Raw genomic sequence first — 21,902 nt, 5'->3', positions numbered from 1 at the left:
GGTTGGATTTAAAATAAAAATTTGACATGTATGACAAAAGTATTATATTGGCAAGAACTAAAAAAATACATTGTACTTTCCTTTCTTACACGAGTGGAGATTATCTTATATAATCTTTCTTTTCAAAGCGTAGATGAGATCTTCATGCCTTCTATCAGGAGGTACTCTTAGTTGGAATGTGTGTGCAAAGAACACTATACATAAGAAATATGAACCTATTTATAGAGGAATCTATTAATAAGAAAGAGAATAGTGGAAGTATGAACCTATTTATAGAGGAATCTATTAATAAGAAAGAGAATGAGTGGAAGGCGTAGAGAGAAAATAAATTTATTTAATAGTTCACTCTTAACCACTCATATAGATATGCGTAATATATAGGCAGATGAATTGAATTAATTAATATGGTTAACATCCTTTGTAAACTTTTTTTTTTAATTGGCAAAAAAATAAATTAGTAGAAAAGGAGCACAAGGGATGTTCCAACCTTTATACATTTTAAGGGTACATTACATACTCTCAAAGCATCCTAAAAAAGGAAGAAAAACTAGCCAATACATACCAACCTCTCTATCCTCACAAAATCAACGTTTTATTGTCATATTAATGCAAGTAATCGGATATTGGACCCAGTTGGAAAAAGAAAATAGCGTCATTGGAGCCTTGTTTTTTAACCAAGCCCACGGTTGCATTTGGTAGGGCAAAGATTGAGAGTGCCTATGCTTTAGATTCAATCAAGAGTGGATTACATAAACAAACTACCCCAGATCCTGTCTAAGACAGCTCAGCAACAGCAAGCACAACCAAGCCTTCAACAACCTTCAAAGGGTTTGGATTCTTCAAAGCTTGAACACCACTTGGTTCAACACATGGAATATCCAGTGACAAATTTGTGTGTGGTATGCCATGTTGTCCAATCAGAGTCACTAAAACCACAAAGGTGAAGTGAGCTATTATGAGAAAAATATAGTCATTCACCAGGGGTGCCCTTGAGGTAACGCAAAAGACGTGAGACAACTTGTTGATGATGAGTTGTGGGTGCAGATATGAATTGACTTAAATTGTGGACAGTGAAGGCGATGTTTGGCCGCGTGTTGGTTAAGTAGATTAGACGTCCAAGGAGTCTTCTGTATTTGGGAAGTTGCATCAACATCAAAAGGAGTGGCCACAGGTGCAGAGTCAAGCATGCCAGTTTCGTGAAGAAGATCAAGAGTATACTTGCGTTGACTTAAATGAAGACCATAACTGTTGCGAGCAATTTCCAGTCCCTAAAAGTAAGTGAGATGACCTAAATATTTTTATCTTGAAGTGATGTGAAAGGATGCAGTAATTGTATTGATTTCCACCGTGTCATCACCAGTTAAGACCAAATCATCAACATAAACAAGAATAACAGTGAGTTTATCGTTATTATATTTAAGAAAAAGAGAGTGATCAGTAGCAGAAATAGAGTAATAATTTGATAAAAGAAAAGTAGAAAGCTTGGCGTACCATTGGCAACCAGCTTGACGAAGGCCATACAAACACCGTTGAAGCTTGCAGACATGCTTGGGAGAAGGAAGAGAGAGGCCAGGTGGGGGGTCATGTATACCTCTTAATGGAGATTACCATGAAGAAAGGCATTATAAACATCAAGTTGTTTTAAAATTCAATTTTTGGTAGTGGCAACAACAAGGAGAAGACAGAGGGTAGTGAGTTTAGCAACAGGTGCAAAAGTGTCTAAGAAATCAAGTCCTTCAAGTTGGATGAACCCTTTGGCAACAACTCTAGCTTTGTGGCGCTCAACAGTGCCATTAGAATGGTATTTGATTTTATATACTCATTTACAACCAATAGTTTTCTTTCCTGGAGGGAGAGAGGTAAGTTGCCAAGTATTGTTAGCAGCAAGAGCTTGACACTCATCTTGCATGGCAGATTGCCAAGAAGCATGTTTGGAGGCTTCGTTATAGGTCAGAGGTTCATGATGAGAATTGATAGAGGAAATAATATTCCTAAAATTGGAAGATAAGGAATTGTAAGACAAGTAATTATGAATAGGATATCTACTACCCACAATGTTGGTTGCAGTGTGTAAATTTGCAAGATGGGCAGGTTGTCAGTGAAGACAGACTGATCTTCTTGGGAATTGGGGTGAAGTGCTTCCTGGAGGTGCAGGCATTGATAATTCTGGTGGAGGTGCAATGTTGGATGCAGGAGCAGAGACATTATTTGCTGAAAGATCAGAGGATAATGAGGTTGGTGGAGGGACAATATTAGGTGTAGGAGTAGAGGTACATGGCTCGGCAGGAAGTGCAATATCAAAAAAAAAAAAAATCAAAAGCATAATTATATGCATTAGAAATAAGGAGAGATAAAGTATTCGGGTCCCTAGGCAAGCCACTGTCCAATTTATATGGAAAGTGGTTTTCATGAAAGATTACATGTCTTGATATCTCTATGCTATGAAACTTTAAATTTAAGATAATATAACCTTTTGTATTTTGCGGGAAGCCAAGAAAAATACCTTTGATAGATCTATCATCTAATTTTTGTCCTATGTGCAGTAATGGTACTAGCATAACAAAGACAACCAAACACTTTTAAAAAGGAAATGTCATACAGTTTTCCAAACAACTTTTCATGAGGAGTGATATTATTAAGTAATGGAGTAGGAATAACATTTATTAAAAAAACAACATAATTTACAGCAAATTCCCAAAAAATAGGAGGAAGATTTGCTTGAAAAAGTAAAGCTCAGGTTACATTTAGTATGTGTTGATGTTTACATTCTACAATGCCATTTTGCTATGGTGTTTCAAGACAAGATTTTTTATGTATATTTCCCTTTGAAGCATAAAAATTTGACATAGCAAACTCAACACCATTGTCAGTACAAATCATTTTGATATTAGTTTTGAAATGATTTTGAATGAAAATATTGAAGTTAATGATATGCTGACGCACTTCAGATTTGTTATGCAGCAAAATAACCCAAGTATAACGCGAGTAATCATCAACAATAGTCAAGAAATAACGAAAACCTTGCATAGAAGTTATGGAACATGGTCCCAAAATATCAAAGTGTACAAGATCAAAAATAGCAGAGGTAACAATATTACTTAAAGTGAAAGGAAGTTTTCTCTGCTTTAAACGACTACAAGTGTCACATACATGATGAGTATCAACAGTAATAAAAGAGTATTGTTCGCTTAAGACATGTAATCTTTCAAGTGAACGGTGTCCTAGTCTATAATGCCACAGTGTTTTGTCCATGATATTACAATTAATAAAAGGAGCAAAACAATGTGGTTTAAAATGGCTAGAAACAGGCAAGGTAGTGACAAGGTACAAGCTAGCAGTGGCTTTAACTATACCAATCCTCTCTTGGGTGAGATTGTCTTGTATACTGCAGTGGGTTGAAGTGAAAGTTAAAGTGCATTTAAGTTGGTGTGTGAGTTTAGAAACAGATATTAAGTTTAATTGAAAATGAGGCACATATAACACATCAGACAAATAAAACTTATCATAAAAACGTACTAAACCAGAATATGTGGCATAAACAGTTTGGTCATTTGGAAGACTAATTAAGACAGGTTTAATTTTAGTATAAGTAGTAAAAATGTTCAAATTGTGGCAAACATGATATGTGGCACCAGAATCAATAATCCAAGATTCTTTTATAGCAGATAGTGAAGAGAGAAACTTACATATTGAAGATTGCTCAGTATTGGGGATTTCATCCGCAGAGAAGGTGTCAACTTGATTAATTTGAGTGTGAGGGGCAGGATCCTCAAGGTTTTGCTGACGCAAAATGTTGGTCAAGAATTGACACTGTTGTGATGTAAGTTGAATCCCCTTTACATCTTGTTCTTTAGGAAAAAGCTCAAAAAAAGTGTCAGTAGTAATCATATTATTGGTTAGGGATGTCCAATTGGTGAATTTGTAGCCAGGAGGGAACCCATGCTTTTTATAACAGGTGTCGGTAGTGTGGCCAATATGATTACAAAAAGTGCAGACTTTTCTAGTAGAAAAAAACTTTGAGGTTTTAACATTACTAGAAGGAAAACCCACTTTGCGAAAACAAACAGCCTCAATATGACCGTATTTACCACATAAATTGCATGTAATAGTGTGGCTACTATTAAGACTATGGTTTTCATTAGACATTGCCTAAGAGATTTTGAAACCCAATCAAGATTTTGAAAGAGAACATAAAAGATAACCAAGAACAACAAAGGGGGAAATAAAGATCAAAGAGAAAAACAAAGAAAAGAAAATACAAAAGAAATTCTTATTTACTTGTGTATTAGAGAATAAAATAAATTGTGTATATATAAGAAAAAGACTAAGACCTGGCTGAAACAGAAAAGGAAAGTTGGGCCAAACAAACAAAGTCCAATAAGTTAAAATAGAAAAAACTAAATATGTTAACATAAATCAATGTTCGGTCATCGTACATTGGTGTTAAAAGACATGAGTAAGAATTAGGGTCCGAAACTGTTTAGGTGTTTGAACATCTGGCAAAGAGATGGCAGATTCAAAGACTTCATATGGAATAAATGGAATAGATATGAGGTGCAAGGTAGCAAGGTGTTTATTTTTAAATAAAAATTGAAAAAACTAAAATTTGATTTAAAAATATGGAACAAAGAAAAAATCAAGAGTTAGATGCAACAAATGACAAGAATGAGTTAGATTAGGAAGGAAGAGAGGAAAGTAAGTTTGTGTTTGTTAGCATAGTAAAAATAATTTTAAACAAGAAGCTATAATGCAACAGAAAGCTCGTCATAGGTGGTTGAAGCAAGGTGATCTTAATACCAATTTTTTTCACTCTATAACTAAATGGTGAAGGTCAAGAAATGGGATTAATGGTTTGCTAGAGAATGGCCAATGGTGTGAGGATCAAGTGGTTGTTAAGGAAAAGTCAGGTTAGATAATACAAATTTTAAAACTATTTATGGAGAAGATGAAATGTTAGTAGGAAGTATTATAGAAGATGAAATGTTGTGACGACTTTAATTTTGGTTTTATAAAATTTGTTAGGAAGAGATCAAGAAGAATATATATAGTCACATAAAGTTATTGATCTTTGGCAGTCAACGCTTTTAGAAGGTAAGGGGTTAATGGATAGTGTGCTTGTGGCCAATGAAGTCTTATGAGTCATTAAGATGGGAGTTCATCTACTATATGTTAGGAAGGTTAGGTTCTTTGTGAAAGATGGATAGTTTGGGTAAAAGCATGTTTAGAATCATCTTCGGTGTCAGTATTAGTGAGTGGGAGTCCAACTTAGGAATTTAAACCACAGAAGGGGCTGAGACAAGGAGTCCCTTAGCACATTTCTTGTTTCTTATAGTGGTAGAAGGATTAGTACGGGGTGTAAGAAAAGCAGTTAAGAAAAATATGATAGAAAGTATGGAGATTGGGGATAAGTTGGTTAAGGTGAATATGTTACAATACGCGGATGATACACTATTTTTCTGTAAAGTCAATACTCAAAGTGTGTTTATTATAAAGGTAATCTAAAACTGCTTTGAATTAGCATCTGGCTTTAAGGTAAATTTTCTAAAGAGTAAAATTGGAGGGGTGGGAGTCAATCACAATCTGATTCAATATTTTGCGGAAATTCTTAATTGTGATGTGATGAAAACACCATTTAAATATCTGAGAATGTTAGTTGGGGGGGTGCCACAAGAGATAAATTCTAGAGGATGTGGTGGAAAGAATGAGGAATAGATTAGGTAGATGGAATGATAAATTTGTATCTACGGCAGGTAGGATATGCTTAATTAAATCAGTGCTTTCATCTCTCCCTCTATTTCATTTATCTTTATATAAAATGCCAATAATGGTGACAAAGGAGATAGTGAAATTGCAAAGAAAATTTTTATGGGATTGATGTTCGGAGGGTAGGAAAATAGCATGGGCTTCATGGGAAAGTAAATTTGATGATATTGTAACTTGGGAGGCAGGAAATGGGATGGAGATTAGTTCTTGGGAAGATAAATGAGCGGATAATGAAGAACTAAAAAATAAGTTCTCTGAGATTATTTTGTTTAAGCACAAACAGAGATTTTAAGTTGTATTAGGTTAGGGAGTGGAATAATAACAATTGGTTATAGAAGTTAGAATGGAGAAGGAATTTATTTGAGTGGGAAAATAACCAAGCGCATCAATTCGCACATGTTTTGGAAGACACAAGTTTAAACATGGAAAAAGACGATAAGTGGGTAAGGAAGGAAGGAGAAACATCAAATTATACGATTAAATCAGCATATAGAATCTTAAAGGGCGAAGTAGAAGGGGGAAGGCATGTCCATGTACGAGAATTTTTAGAGGATTAAGGCACTCTCTTCATCATATACCACAACATGGTGAGTTTTGGAACTATGCGTGGGGAGGATGATGAGACAATATGTCATTTATTTATTTTTGAAGTGAAGAGTTGTTTGACTAGTACGGATATGTTATTAATATGTGTTGTGAAATATAATGGGAAATGGTTTATTGGATTATGAAGGAAAGGAGAATTATGGTAAGTTATACAGTTTAAGGTTGAGAGGGGTGGTTTGATGCAGGTACGTGCCTACTACATTGTAGCAGTGAAGGTATGAACATTGTAGCAGGATTGGTGTTGGTGGATCAAGTGCTATCATCATGGTGGATCAAGTGCTATCATATCTTTCAATGCTTTTTTCTGGTGAGGATCATAGAATGGAGATTTTGTATGAATATCTTTTTGTTTTGTAATACAGTTGAACATTTAACTTTATATTTGAAACATAAAAGCCTAAACTAATTGTCAATAAAAAGTACACATTTGAATTTTTTTTAACTATTAGCGGTATTTGTCTACATGGTTATTTTTTGAATTTTTTAAAGATTATATTTGCACATATCAAATGAATATTAATTTATAAGAATTAATTTTAAAACAATTTATAACAGATTAAAATATTTTGAAAGATCATGACTATATTTGAAAAAAATTAGTTGAAAATTTAAAATTTAAAATAATTTGGTGACTTTACATAACTGAAAACTGTAATGAAACTTATAAATGTAAATTGAAAAAATTTAAATATTTTTAAATTAGACATAAAAAAATATAATCAGTGTAAATAAGGAGAAATGAAATCAAACTTTGTTTTAGTCTTAAAATAAAGGGATGAGGCTACGGTGCTTCTTATGTTGAAACAAAAACAGAGACTGCATAGCATATAGCAAGGCAAAACACATAACAAATTATCGAACCGCAGCTATCTTTATTTCATAATGCAATATTTTTTACGAGATTTTCTGAATGCAATATTATATGCTAAGAAGGGAATAGAATTGACAAAAAGTAACAACAACAAAGCAAATACAATAAACAGTTCAAGTAAACAATGTGAGGAGTGAGAAACAGGGTAAAATAAATATGAATCTCGTAACTATGAGCTATACTCAAAGAAAAACAAGGACAGATCAGAAAAAATAAATTGCAATGAAGGACACAAGGATTAATTCCATAACTCAAAGTTCTCAAATATAAATGACTTACTAGAACTCACATTAGAGTTCTCTTTATGAATTTAAGGAGCGATTTTTTCTTTGGCACAGCCTCCTTTTCTAACTCATTTGATTCACCACATATCAAATAGACAGCTGTGTTCTTGACCACCAATCCATCACCAAAACTCACAAAAATCTCCACTTTATCTCCTGATCCTAAATTTGACATTATATTAGGCCAATCTTCATCATTAAAGGAAATTACTGTCCCATGGTTGTGTATTTGGCATGTGCACTTCGTGTAATTAACAATTAAGACAGTAGTAAGTTCAGGTTCAATGATTTCGGAGGTTGATAAATAAACAACACACAAAGCCATTCCCTTCACCACACGATCTTGAGGCACAGTGAAATAAACAGAATGTCCATCACCCATATAGGCCAACCAATAAGGATCGTTGTCACCTGGGAGAGAAACATCACATGACTCACTGCTTGCAAATACCTGTATCATGGGACAAACAAGGGCATGTTTAGTTACATGATCGAAACAAATTTGGTTTATAGTTTTGTTGTGTATATATCACCATCATTTTGCATTTCTATTTTTGTCTCTCTTAGTTTATATTTATACGATCATTGGGAATAAAAAACCCATGAAGTAAACTAGTAAGTGGAAATCAATTTGCATGTACTTAGGATAAGCATAATGACTTGGTTATTTGATTATTCAACTCAGATACTTTTAGATGAAGTCGTGGGGCTATAGAAGCGAAAGGTGCTTAAAGTTCAGTAGTGTAGTTTCTACTAATACTTCATTAGGACTATTTTATGTTCTCAGAAATAATAGCTAAAATGATGGTGAAGGTAATAAACAAAGGGAAAGCTAGAGAAGAACCTTAGGTATGCTATCGCTGACAGTATTGAAGAATTCTTTGTATCTTCCAACACCAGTCAGAGAAGACCTGAAATTATTCTTTGAAATTCCTGATTCTGTAATATTTGCATCATATTCGACCAATATAGTTTTTACTTGCTCATATAGTTCAAACTTGGCGTCACATTGCACCAAAACACTTCGAAGATTTGCAAGGCTGCTGAGCAATGGTGAAATATCATCCCAACTATTATCCTCCATATCCATGAAGGAATGAATATAAGATAAGGGATTCATTGTTGGCGACATCAGAGACCGAATCACAGAAGGAAAAAGATTATGTGATAATCCCTCAAATGCAGGTAGGAATAAATATGCAAAGCTTTTTGAGCTTACAATTGAAAAAGGCACTTGTTTCACATCTGTATTTTCAGAAATTAGAATTCTCAAGGATTCCAATTGCACTATATCTTTTTCCAATAGGTCAATTTTCCAACAACCAGATATAATGAGAGTTTTCAAAGATTTCAACTTACATATCTCTCTGGGGAGAGTGCTTAGACTTGTACAGTCCTTCAAATTTAGCAGTATAAGATTGCAGAGACATCCAATAGATTGGTGTACTTCGCGCAATTTAAGACAATCTTTGAGAATGAGCTCTTCAAGACTTGGTAGTCTCGAAAAGTCAGGGGTTTTTATCAAGTACTTCGAGTGACTAAGATTCAGGACTTTTAGACACGCCAAAACCTTCAAGAATATTAGAAAAGAAAATGAAAAAATAATATAGTTATAAGTGGAAACAAATAATATTTGTATTTTAAGCTGAGTTTTAAAAGAAAATGGCACGTAATAAAAACCTGGGGTTCTTTCCAGACGAATCGAAGAAGAGTGTGTTTTAAATCAATCGCTATTGCATCATGCAGATTAAAGCCGTTAGGTAGGTATTCTTAGAATGGTCGTCGGAATCTCCAGCGAGTTTCAGCAGTCCAGCGAGTTCGAAGACTTTTGTATCCGGTGATGGGTCTCTTACCTCTACAGGATAACGTTCGAAGAAATCTCTTCCGCTAGACAATCTCTGAATGACCTTTTTACCCGGTGATGAAAAGAGCTAAGAAAAACATTTGTATTGCACATGAGAAATCAACCACTTCCAAAAGAAGTTTCAAAATCATAGATTAAGAATGCTCTTACAGTATTCACTGAAAATTCATGTTTTAGATCCTCATGAGGCCACAGTCGACTGTTCTTCCCAGATTCCTTTCTTGAAATTTCACTAATAATTTCTCTTCCCATTTCTCGTAGCAAATGATGCATTCCAAATTTGTTGTTTTCTTTAACTTTGATGAGGTTACGCTTTATGAGAACTCTTATTCCACTATCAGAGTCTACTCCACAGCCATTTAGGATCTTGGTAACATAGGCTCTGCTTTTACCAACAAAGAAACAACATACATCAAGGAATAAATCTTTTTCTATTTGATTAGCTAAACCGTCAAAACTTATTTTCAATATCTGTGGAACTTCATGCTGGGGAATATTGTCTAATCTTATCAATACTCTATTCCATTCATCTTTCGTCCTTTTGTATAAATAAGTTCCAATGACTTCGAGAGCTAGAGGTAGTGTTCCACAATAAGCAACTACTCTTTTTGCAAGTACACGGTATTCTTTTTTTGGTTTTGGTTCTCTAAATGCGTGCCAACTAAGAAGCTCAAGGGACTCGTTTGCGTTCATTGGAATCATCTGAAAAACAGAATCAACTTCAAGCATACTCGGCAGGTCTACTTCATCTCTCGCTGTAATGATTATTACAGTTCCTTCACCGAACCATGAACTAGTTCCCCAGAGGCCTAATTGGCCATAGTCATTCAAATCGTCAAGTACAAGAAGCACCCTTTTCCCATATAGTCTTTCCCAAATCATACTTTTTCCCATCTGAACGTCACTTATCTCCACCTTTGTTTTTAGTACATCTGAAAGAAATTGTTCTTGTAAAGGAACATACCCTCTTGTTTGACTAACTTGTGCAATATCTTCGATGAAACTTTTCTCCGTGAATGTACCATGAATTTGATTGTAGATGGCTTTGGCAAGAGTGGTTCTACCCGATCCTTCCATTCCACATATCGCTATAGTAAAAACTTGGGTGGATTTACTTTTTATGGTTCGAATCACATCCTCCACACGGGATTCTAATCCAACTGGAAATTTTGTAGCAGACAAGATTGGTAAATGAAGAACGGTCTTAACAATTTTGTCCACTAGTTCAGCATCACTCCTTCAAAGTCAATAACAATTATTGAACAAGTCATGTATTACCAAAATTGAAGTACAAGCTTAGTAAGTGAGTGATTTACCTGTAATTGCTCTCATCCCATCCAAAGAAATTTGCAGTTTTGGTGAGTGCGTGGCTCCATCTGGACATGCCATGCTCCAGTTGTTGTGGTGAGAATGTTTGTTGTGCAGTGGCTTTGAAGGCTTTTCCAAAATCACCCATCTGAAGACGTACATCAGATGACTGGATTTCGTAATAAACAGGCAGAACATGTCGGCAATAAGTTTGGTGCCATTTGATGATTTGTTGAAGCTGATGAAGACACCAAGCAGATTGAGAATAGGTTGTGGTGAAAACAACAATTGCTACACGAGAGAGATTGAGAATAGGTTGTTGGAAGTGAATTGGGTTGTGTGCATTGGGGTGGTGAAGGAAAGTGGTGAAGCCAACAGCAGAGAGGGCAGAATCGAGATGAGACACAAATTTCCTTTGGATGTCTTCTCCATTGAAGTTGATGAGCACGTCGTACATCTTTGAGAGTTTGGTTGATGAAGACGCCAATTCCATGGAAGGAGTTGATGAAGTGTTTAGAAGAGAAAGCAATAATGCAACACAGTCAAAGAGATGATCTCTACAGACACAATAATAAAAGTACTTTTTTAGTGGTCGTGGAAGAGATAATGCAAATATCGCTTAAAGTTTTAAAAGCTTATAACATTATCATCTTTCACATTACACATGTATATCTAAAACAGGTTAATGTAGGTATAAACACAGTTTAGAAAAACATTCAGTTTATCTATAATCAGTTTATAACATTATTTCAATGTCATTTTGTTAAAATCATTAAGCAAATATTTTCTTTTTCTTTTATTTATATTGATTTTGAATTCTACATTTCTAGTTTAGCATGTCTAAACTCATGAAAAACGTTAAAAGTTATATAACTTTCAACAATTTAATCAATTTTTTATTTACTAATTTAATCATGGCGTAAAAAATAAGTGAAAGTTTTATTCTACTTCTCTAATGCATCTTGTCACCTCTTTTTAAAACCTTTGTCACGGTTAAATATTTTCCCTCTTAACTATATTTTTATTTTTGATCCATGCACTTTTATTCTTATCTTAGTTCTGTACTTTTAAAAAGTTGTTTTTAGCTTCTGTTAATTTTTTTGAAGTGACTGGGGATAATAACATGAAACTAATGTGGTTGGATTTAAAATAAAAATTGACATGTATAACAAAAGTATTATATTTGCAAGAACTAAAAAAATACATTGTACTTTTCTTTCTTACACGAGTGGAGATTATCTTATATAATCTTTCTTTTCAAAGCGTAGATGAGATCTTCATGCCTTCTATCAGGAGGTACTCTTAGTTGGAATGTGTGTGCAAAGAACACTATACATAAGAAATATCAACCTATTTATAGAGTAATATATTAATAAGAAAGAGAATGAGTGGAAGGGAAAATAAATTTATTTAATATTTCACTCTTAAGTACTCATATAGATATGCGTAATATATAGGCAGACGAATTGAATTAATTAATATGGTTAACATCCTTTGTAAACTTTTTTTTTAATTGGCAAAAAAATAAATTAATAGAAAAGGAGCACAAAGGGGTGCTCCAACCCTTATACACTTTAAGGGTACATTACATACTCTCAAAACATCCTAAAAAAGGAACAAAAACCAATCAATACATACAACCTCTCTATCCTCACAAAATCAACGTTTTACTGTTATATTAATGCAAGTATTCGGACATTGGACCCAGTCGGAAAAAGAAAAAAGCGTCATTGAAGTCTTGTATTTTTAACCAAGCCCACAATTGCATTTGGGTCAGGCCAAAGATTTCACCCGCATCCACTTTTGCTTGGTTAAACACAATCTCATTCCTATGTTTCCAAATGCACCAGATGATAGATACCCACACTCATTTCCACAACTTATTGCCTTCTTTGCTAAGCTAAGGGCAATGAAATTGTTCAAAGTGTTCCTTCAGAGCAAAATGATTTACAGATCTAACCCCAATCCATTTACTACAGCAATTCCAAACAACGCTCGCAATCTGACAACTTAAGAAAAGGTGTGAGGACATTTCCTCCTCGATCCCACATAAAACACATAATGAATCCGCAAGGTGGACCGACCTTCTAATCAGATTTTGCTTTTTGGTGATCCTGTTTTGCAATGCTCTCCAAACAAAACATTGGGCCGATGGTGAGACTAACAAGCCCCACATAACCCTATACATATCCTTAGATGCACTTGGGATAGGATTAGAAACGAATGCATATGCAGATTTGACAGAGTACTTACAGGTTTGCGGGTCTCTCCATAACCATTTATCCTCCTTACCTATTTTCAAGGTCTGACCTTCTAGCATAGTCATAAATTCATCTACTTGGACCTTCTCCCATTTAAACCACTCTCTTCTCCACTTTAATTCTCAACCCAGTTGTCTCTGTTCCAATTACCAAAGCGACACAAGGAATTATCTATGATGAGAGAGTTATTAAACAACCTTGGGAATCTAGCTTTCAATTGACAGTTATAAACCCAAACAATATAAACACAAACATCTTCCCACAACTTAACTTTTTCACTAGACCCAACCGCCCATTCCATATTAGAATCAAACCAATTGATGCCCTGCTCATCCTCACACACTTTGTTTAAATGGAACCACCATCTTGAAGCATGCTTTGAAACTTTAGATTCAGATAAATTTCTCCAAGAACCATATTTAGAAGCAAGAATATCTTTCCATAAACAGTTCTCAAGAGACCCAAGTCTCCATTTCCATTTGCCAAGTAAAGCTTTGTTGAAAATGTCTATCTGCTTTATGCCTAACCCACCTTTCGCTTTAGGTTTACATAAATTATCCCATTTAATCCAAGCAATTTTCCTTCCCTCAATATCCCAGCCCCACAAGAACTTACGTTGTAACTTTGTAATCTTTTTGCATATAGATGATGGAGCTTTGAAGAAAGAGAGATAATACAAGGGGTTGCATTCAACACAAAATGAATGAAGCACACACGACCTGCAAATGATAGATTTTTACCTTTCCACATAGATAGCCTCTTCTTAACCTTTGTAAGCACTGGGTCACAAAAAGAAACCTTAGTAGAATTTCCCCCAATAGGTAAACTAAGATATAAAAAAGGAATATTCATAATGTTGCAATGGAGAACCTCAAAGAAAGATCCTAACACATTTTTGTCCACTCCTATAACTCCAATTTTTCTCTTAAAGAAGTTTATTCTAAGCCCTGAGCAAATTTCAAAACATTTAAGGATCCCTTTAATACCACTAATATTTTGGATATTAGATTTACACATGATCAAAGTGTCATTTGCAAAAGGAAGTAATTTCACCTCTATATTTTTTGCACTGACTTTTAATTCAGAAAACACTTCCTTTGTAGCCCTTGATTTAATAAACTTGATAGGCCTTCGGCCACAATTATGAATAAGAACGGTGCAATTGGATCCCCTTGTCTTAGACCTCTAGACGGTTTGAATTACTTAGATGGACTTTCATTAACTAAAACAAAGATAGAAGAAGATTCTGTTAGAGTTAAACAACGTCTAAGTTCAAGAGGGGAGGGGTGAATTGAGCTTATCAAATTTTCGCAAAAGAAACTGATTTACAGTGTGACAGAGATGAAAAGAACAGATTGATTTTAAATGAAACAGATTGATTTTCCAAATGACTTTAGCACAAACAGAACTTGATCAACAAGATTTAGATCAACCAGCAAGAATAGCAGAAACAAATTGATTAACTTTTACAACTTACAAATTGCAGATTATATCACAAGATTAATCAATTTTACTTAACACAAAGCATCTAGGAGAATGAACAAATGCCACAGTTCAGTCAAGGAAAACAATTCACACTTTAGCCATATTACAGATTCACACAGTAGCTTGATTTATGTTTAGAAGATTGATTAACAAGTTAGAATGACAGATTTTATCAGGTCTAGAGTTAACAAATTTAGATTTAAAAGAACAGATTCCTTTCTTGACAAATTATGTGAAAACTCATAAATAAGTGCAGGGATGAGAAGAGAAACACAAGAGAATTTTTATACTGGTTCACTCATCAAGAGCTACGTCCAGTTCACCTTACTCCAAGGTGGAATCCACTAAAACAGATACAATCAATTACAGCATACACAACAGTTCTTGAACCCTACAAGAACTTCAACAAACAAGGCTGAAAAACACTATTTCAGCACACCTTGCACTCCAAGAAATCTTATCAAGAGTGACTAACACTTACACCTATTACAAGAACGAATAACGGAAAGATTACACTTGAAAAGTGATGCAAGAACATATACCAGTTGTTCTATTTGCTTCAAGACAGTACCAACACCTTCATCCAGCACAAGGTTCTTCAAGAACAAGCACACATCTATTTTCCTACTAAAAAACCTTTGCAAAACCTTTTCAATTCTCTTTCTCACACAAGAAGTGTTTTATCTCTGTTAAAACTGTGATTGCTCAGCTCTCTTTATGTGAGAAGGGCATTTTATTTTATAGAGAACAGTTTCTAACCACTTTTCAAAAAGCAGTTTCAAAGCAGTTTTAAAAACAACAGATTTATTCTAAAAACAACAGGTTAAATGTTAACAAAACTGCCAACTCACCTTAACTGAAATAACAGACTGAGCTTTAACTTTGGTGCCCTAACTGAATTTCGAAAAATCTTTCAATAGAGCAAAAATAAACCCATTGTTTCTCAAGTAAACAAATTTATTTTTGTACTGAGTCAAACCTTTTAAGAAAACTTTAAAAAACTTTTCCAAAACCATTTAACCACATCATGTGCTTGATCTTACTACCTTGATTTGGCATCTAGGATGGGTCATGTAGCAAAAAGCAACCTTGAACATACACAAACCTAAAGTACAAGATCATCTAAGACACATTGCAACCTTCAAAGCAAACTAGCTAAATTCTACATCAAACACACTAAGGCTAGGTAGAGACTAAGCTTCATTCATCTTCAACATATTTGAGGTATTCTTTGATCCAATAGACCCATTTTTCAAAAAAACCCATGCTAGCCATCATATTAACTTAATAATAATATTATTAATATTAGTCTATAACAATAGAATTTTCCTCTTTTGCATATACATTTAATTTTTCAATTTTATCCTTTACATATTAAAAACAATAAAATTTTACAGTTACTTTTTAACAATTAAATTATTATTTTAAATTAAAATAAAGAAACAAAAAAACATATTTTGTAGGTACACATGTATATTATATTGATGACTCATTCTGTTTTTGCATTTTGCTCTGCTGCATACTTTTATGTTGCACTGCTTTAGGCATGGTTATATAAAAAAAAAGACATATTTTGTTTTGATTCTCCCTTTTTCTGTCTTATTTGAAATGAATATTCATCTCTCCTAAACTTCATAAAAAAAATTGTTTTCTCGAGCTTATTCTAACATGGTATTAATGTGTTCAGATTAAATCAGGTTGCTTCTCTCTGATATATATCTCCTGAAACATTGCCGAAATTTTATTTTACACCCATAAAACAACTCTTACTAATGTTATTTTAATAATTTTTCACATAATTAAATTGCAAATTTATTTTTATTATACTTCTTTTTCTTAAAACAATCACTACAAAAAAAGGTGTATAATGCGACAATTATTTTCGTATAAACTAGCGTTTATAAACACCACAATATACGCGTGTGATGGTTTCCCAAACCATCATAGGATTGGCCACCACAAAGTTTAATGTGGCAGTCTTAAGCTACCTTCCGCAACACCCGCCAATTTAACACTTTGTTTAAAATGCCGATTTTTATATGTAAATAGTGTCAGTCATAACTGTCACAATTTAATTCATTGAAAAGGATTTCAGCGCCATTATATAGGGTATAACACTACATAACTGTTATTTACATACTGAAAAGGATCTGAATCCGTATGTAAAGTGAACATTACATATGGATTTTTACATACGGATAATTCGTATGTAAAGTGAGCGTTTGTTGATTATTTCTTCGGCAAGTGTACCGAATCAACTGTAATATAGTACTCTTTAAAGTACGAATGTCGAACCCACAGGGAACAATTCTAATTAAGATGTTCTGTTTTAAAACTCATTAAGTATAGAAAATAATTTTGAGACTTTGTTCATAACCAAATTAAAGATTTCACAAGAACTCAAAGATTTAGGGTTTGATTCAACCAAATACCAAACTAACTTATCAAATATAGAGAAAGATACTTGGGATTGAATTGTGTTTATCTCAATCATCTGTATTTTGAATAATACAATATATAATACTCAAAACTACTTATTCTTGATGCTTAATTTAAAGTCATTCATCTTGATTCCTCACAGATAAAATTCATAAGATAATTTCTTAAACATTCATTCCTCACATATTTAACAAATCATCCAGCTTTAGGAACAGAATTATCATGCAATCAATAACCTGGAATCTATTCCTAGCATTACAAGTTATCAAGCATTTTCGTCTATTTCAGATCCTTAAAGGTACTTTCCAGTTAAATTTAAGGATCAAAATCAAGACTCTATTGATTAGAAAGAATCAAGCAATAAGCATAAAACGAAAATACCAAGAACAAGTAGAAAAGAGAATTTTATATATATATCACCAAGAATACATTTGATCAAGATAAATTACATTCAATCCCAAGTTAGAAAGAACTTAGCCACTCATGACAGCTCCTCCAATCTTCATTCTTGATCTGGATTGCATAAGAAGGGCTGATCTGAGCAAGTTCTTCTCCTAAGAACAGAGGTTTCTTCCCTTTCTCTCACTAGTCTCTCTCTAAAAAACCTAATCTGTTTTCCACCGCTGGTTTTGAGTTATGTTTCAGAATTTATATAATCAACTTTAGCTCAAGCTAGCCTGTTTTAGCTTGAGCTAGATCTTTCGGTGCATTTTTAGCTTGAGCTAGCGATTCTAGCCTGAGCTAGATCAGTACTGCACCTTTAATCAGCTCTGGACAGTTTTAGCTTGAGCTAGCAATTCTAGCCTGGGCTAAAATTGTACTGCACCTTTAATCAACTCTGGACAGTTTTAGCTTGAGCTAAATCCTCTAGCTTGAGCTAAATCTTCTTGTGATCCAATTCAGTTTTTACTTTTTCTTCTTTCAATGCCAGCTTGAATACATTCTTTCAATGCTTCATATTCATCTGCAATTTACACAAAAATTGAGATTAAATTTCTTCATTTGTTTCTTGGTTCAAGAAATATATAATCAGATTCAATAATTCTCAGATTAGGGTAATTTTCTTACATTAAGCAACAATTAAGTTCCAAAGTGTTCAATTTTCTCAATCATAAAAACTACACATTGGCACTTATCAGCGTTACGTACGGATTTTTACATACGGATCCAGATTTGTATGTAAAGTAATTGTTACATACCGATTTTTACATACAAATCCAAATTTGTATGTAAAGTTAGCTACATACGGATCCAGATTCATATGTAAAGTAAGTGTTACATATCGATTTTTACATACGGATCCAGATCCATATGTAAAGTGAGCATTACATACGGATTTTTACATAGCATTTAGATTCATATAGTTCTAACTAAAATAAAAAAAAAATTAAAAATGAAAATATAAAAGAAGGTTACATGGAATTGAAATAATTTTAAGATGTATTACGTTGTTATAAATAAATTAAAAAAGTAATTTTAGTTTAATTATTCTTTTAATTTAATTAAAGAAAAATTTATAATATTAAAATTAAAAAAAATGAAAAAATAACATAAGTATTGGTATCAATAATAATATTTCATATTGATTATCTCCATCTAAATTCAATTAGAATTTTAACACCTTTTTTCTAATTCCACCATATGTGTTGCAGCCCATTAAAAAACTAAAAATAAAATTAGGTGTTGCATGAAGCGTATGAAACGGGAATATTACATGTATCCAAATATAAAGTATTACATAAAAAATATTTTTAATAATTGTAATAATAATAATATTGATATTAATGATAATATTGATATTAATATTTTTATTTATATTAATAATAACAATACTAATATTAATGATAATATTAATATTAATATTAATAATAATAATAATAAATTTAATAATACTATTAATACTAATTATATTTATAATGTTTATAATATTAATAATATAAATGATATTCATAATATTAATAATAGTTATATTATGAATAATATTAATAATATAAATGATATTAATAATAATAATAAGTATAATAAAAATCATAATATGACAAAAAGAACTGGTCTGGTGTGGTGGTTAAAGCTTCTTTGGTCACTCAAGGAAATTGGCTTCAAGTTTCGTCCACTGTTTTCTAACATTAATAATAATTATGATAACATATATAACAGGTGTGGTATAAGATTCAAAGTCTTGATCCTTTTTAACTCAATTCATTTCTTACTTATTGTTTCTACTATAAATAGGTTTCTTCTTCGCTGTGAGTGTGTGCATCATTGTTGTCTTCCAGGATTGATAATCGGTGTCGTTCAATTTGGTCAACACCAACATGTGTCCAGGTTTGTACGAATGATGAAGATAGTAGGGATTGGTTGGTTCCATGGCAGCCGACTTGGCGGCGTTACTGTGTCTTCCTTATCAGACATGATCTCTTATTTAGCGGATAAAAATGGAGAGGTTATTAAAGCACCAAGATCGATGCTCTGATACCATATAAGAAAATGGTAATTTCTTATATTCTTGTGTGTATTTACAACACTCCATATGTGGTAGTCCACTAATCATGGGATTTTGTGATCCAATAATCGTGAGATTCTATCATTATCAAGTTAATTGCGTATAATTTGATAATCATTATTTCCTTAATAATGTAGACTATAAGTTTTGTGCCATTTAATGATTTGTTGAAATTGATGAAGACACCAAGCAGATTGAATATAGGATTTCCTGAAAACAATAATTGTTACACAAGAGAGATTGAGAATAGGTTGTTGGATGTGCGTTGTGTTGAGTGCATTGGGGTAGTGAAGGAAAGTGGTAAAGCCAACATCAAAGAGGGCAGAATCGAGATGAGAAACAAATTTCTTTTGGATGTCTTCTCCATTAAAGTTGATGAGCACATCGTACATCCATGGCAGATTTGATCATGAAGATGACGATTCCACAGAAGAAATTGATGAGTTGATGAAGTGTTAGAAGAAGAGAAACAATAATGCAACATAGTCAAAAAGATGATCTGTACAGATACAAAACCAATGAAAAGGTCGACTTAAATCCGTCTCAATAGTAAAGGTGGGGAAATTTGTCGTTGAGGAAAGGAAGTAAGTAGTATGCAAGGTTTGGGAGACCAAACTTGCTGTTGTGTCCTATAAGGCTCAAACACTCCTCTTAAATGGTGTGTCCATGTCAGACACCTGTATTGGACACTGAGACTCGTACGACACTTGTGGGACACGTATCGGTGAAGTGTCCAATTCAAAAAATATTTGTTGGATTTCTGACAATTCTAGCACGATTGTAAGACAATTTTAAAAAGGAGAAATATATTAATTTTCTAATAACTCAAACTTATTGCATAAATTTTTATTATTGTTAGGTATTATTACATATTATTAGATATAATTAGATATTATTATATATTATAGATATTGTTAGATATTTCATATTTATGTAATGGGCTTAACCCATATGTTTCTTTTCTTATATAAACATAACCCTATGTGTTCAATATACACAAGGGATTTACCCTATTCTTTCTTTTCCTTTAATATGGTATCAAAGCATAGGGTTAGGGTTCAATTTTTGGTGAACCCACTATTCATTGGAATTTTCCAGCCACTGCCCCACCGCCTCGCCGGAGTCGCCGTCGAAACCTCGCTAGAGCCGCTACTGGAACCTCGCCAGAACCTTGCCGGAGCTGTCGCTAGAATCTCACTAGAGTCGCCGCCAGAATCTCACCGGAGCCTCCGCCAGAGACGCTGCCAGAGCCTTCATCTTTGTTGTTGTCGCCAATTAACAAGTGACTTGATTTGTCCTTATCCTCTATGGCTTCTTCCGCTTCCGCTGCCACTATGGCTTCTTCCGCTGCCGCTACCACTGTGGCTTCTTTCGCAGTCATTATGCCGAATCCATCTATTTATACTAATTACATCAATGTTCATCTCTCCATTGACAAATTGGATGGAACCAATTATGACACTTTGGCATCAGATATTAAATTATGGCTTAAGAGTCAAGGTTATGTTGATCATCTTTCCCATCCTACTGTTGCTGAAAATGAGGTTTCCCGTTGGTTGAAAATTTATGCTCAATTATGCACTGTTATAAAATCTACCATTCACTCATCTTTAAAGCAAATATTTCGTACCTATGAGACATGTTCAGAAGTTTGGGAACAAGCAAAATTATTATACACCAATGATACTCAACGTCTTTATGGTGTGTGTCAAAATCTTCTCACAATTGTTGCTTCCAAATGTCTTGATGGTACAATGGCATAATATCTGGGTAAACTTCATGCTTTTCTTCATGATTTTAATGAGTTATTACCTCATGCTCCCACTCCTTCTCAAGAACTAGAACAAAGATCCAAGTTCTTCATGTTATTGGGTTTACATGGCCTTCCTAATGATTATTATCATGTTCGTGATCAAATTTTGGGATCTCCTATTGTGCCCAATTTTACTTACACTTGTTCTACCCTTTTGTGTGTGCCAGGTAAACACACCACTGATATAACGTCTCATGTTGATGATTCTTCTGCTTTAGTCTCTCAGCATAATGATCGTCCTCGCCCTCACAAGCCGGGCAAAGGGCGTCACAAGTGTGACCATTGTGGCAAACTTGGCCACAAAATTAACAGATGTTATTCCTTACATGGTCGTCCTCCTAAATCTGTTGCGGTTGCACAAACTGCCCCTGTGCAACCTTCTACTATGGACCATACTTTAATTGATACCTCAGGCCAACCTGCTATTTTCAATGAATTTCTTAAATGGTATGAGGATCAGAACCCTAGTTCCACGACTTTTGTTGCACATTCAGGTACATCTTTTGTTGGCCTCACTCACTCCACTTCCCTTGTGTTAGAATGTATGGCTTTAAACTAGAAGGGGGGGGGGGGGAATGGTTTAAAGGAGGTTTACGCAAACTTTTTAAGATAGAATGAAATTCTTTGCAAGAAACCAGATTTAGGAACTCAGTTTGCCAAGAACAAAGCTCAAACCAGTAAAGCACCAGAAAAACAATCGGTTGT

The 21,902-nt window shown here is 33.7% G+C and overlaps 3 protein-coding genes across 4 annotated transcripts; all 3 read right to left on the bottom strand.

Annotated features, from left to right (window-relative positions):
- Positions 1 to 7,441: 7,441 nt before the first annotated feature.
- Positions 7,442 to 8,964, bottom strand: LOC137819584 (uncharacterized). Its single transcript, XM_068623478.1, has 2 exons — positions 8,369 to 8,964; positions 7,442 to 7,975 (listed from the first exon to the last, which is right to left on the bottom strand). The coding sequence occupies exons 1-2, from the start codon at positions 8,654 to 8,656 to the stop codon at positions 7,526 to 7,528; spliced, it is 738 nt and encodes a 245-aa protein (XP_068479579.1). The 5' UTR covers positions 8,657 to 8,964; the 3' UTR covers positions 7,442 to 7,525.
- LOC137819582 (disease resistance protein RUN1-like) lies at positions 8,882 to 11,297 on the bottom strand. 2 transcript variants are annotated; one of them, XR_011082338.1, is made up of 4 exons: positions 10,705 to 11,296; positions 9,539 to 10,625; positions 9,205 to 9,455; positions 8,882 to 9,094 (listed from the first exon to the last, which is right to left on the bottom strand). XR_011082338.1 is itself a non-coding variant. In XM_068623477.1 (3 exons), exons 1-3 carry the CDS (start codon positions 11,187 to 11,189, stop codon positions 9,255 to 9,257), a joined length of 1,773 nt encoding a protein of 590 aa, XP_068479578.1. In that variant the 5' UTR covers positions 11,190 to 11,297; the 3' UTR covers positions 9,195 to 9,254. The 2 variants fall into 2 exon arrangements, 1 of the variants encoding a protein (XP_068479578.1); XM_068623477.1 differs by lacking the exon at positions 8,882 to 9,094 and having other exon boundaries at positions 9,195 to 9,455; positions 10,705 to 11,297.
- A 1,775-nt stretch (positions 11,298 to 13,072) lies between these two features.
- On the bottom strand, positions 13,073 to 20,765 carry LOC137819189 (uncharacterized). Its single transcript, XM_068622963.1, has 3 exons — positions 20,606 to 20,765; positions 13,698 to 13,904; positions 13,073 to 13,611 (listed from the first exon to the last, which is right to left on the bottom strand). Exons 1-3 carry the CDS (start codon positions 20,763 to 20,765, stop codon positions 13,073 to 13,075), a joined length of 906 nt encoding a protein of 301 aa, XP_068479064.1.
- Between the last annotated feature and the right edge of the window lie 1,137 nt (positions 20,766 to 21,902).

The sequence above is a fragment of the Phaseolus vulgaris genome, chromosome 10 (genome assembly GCF_000499845.2).
Source record: "Phaseolus vulgaris cultivar G19833 chromosome 10, P. vulgaris v2.0, whole genome shotgun sequence".
NCBI lineage: Eukaryota > Viridiplantae > Streptophyta > Magnoliopsida > Fabales > Fabaceae > Phaseolus > Phaseolus vulgaris.
Note: the sequence above shows the minus strand (reverse complement) of the source record. Positions and strands in the feature narration are given on the sequence as shown.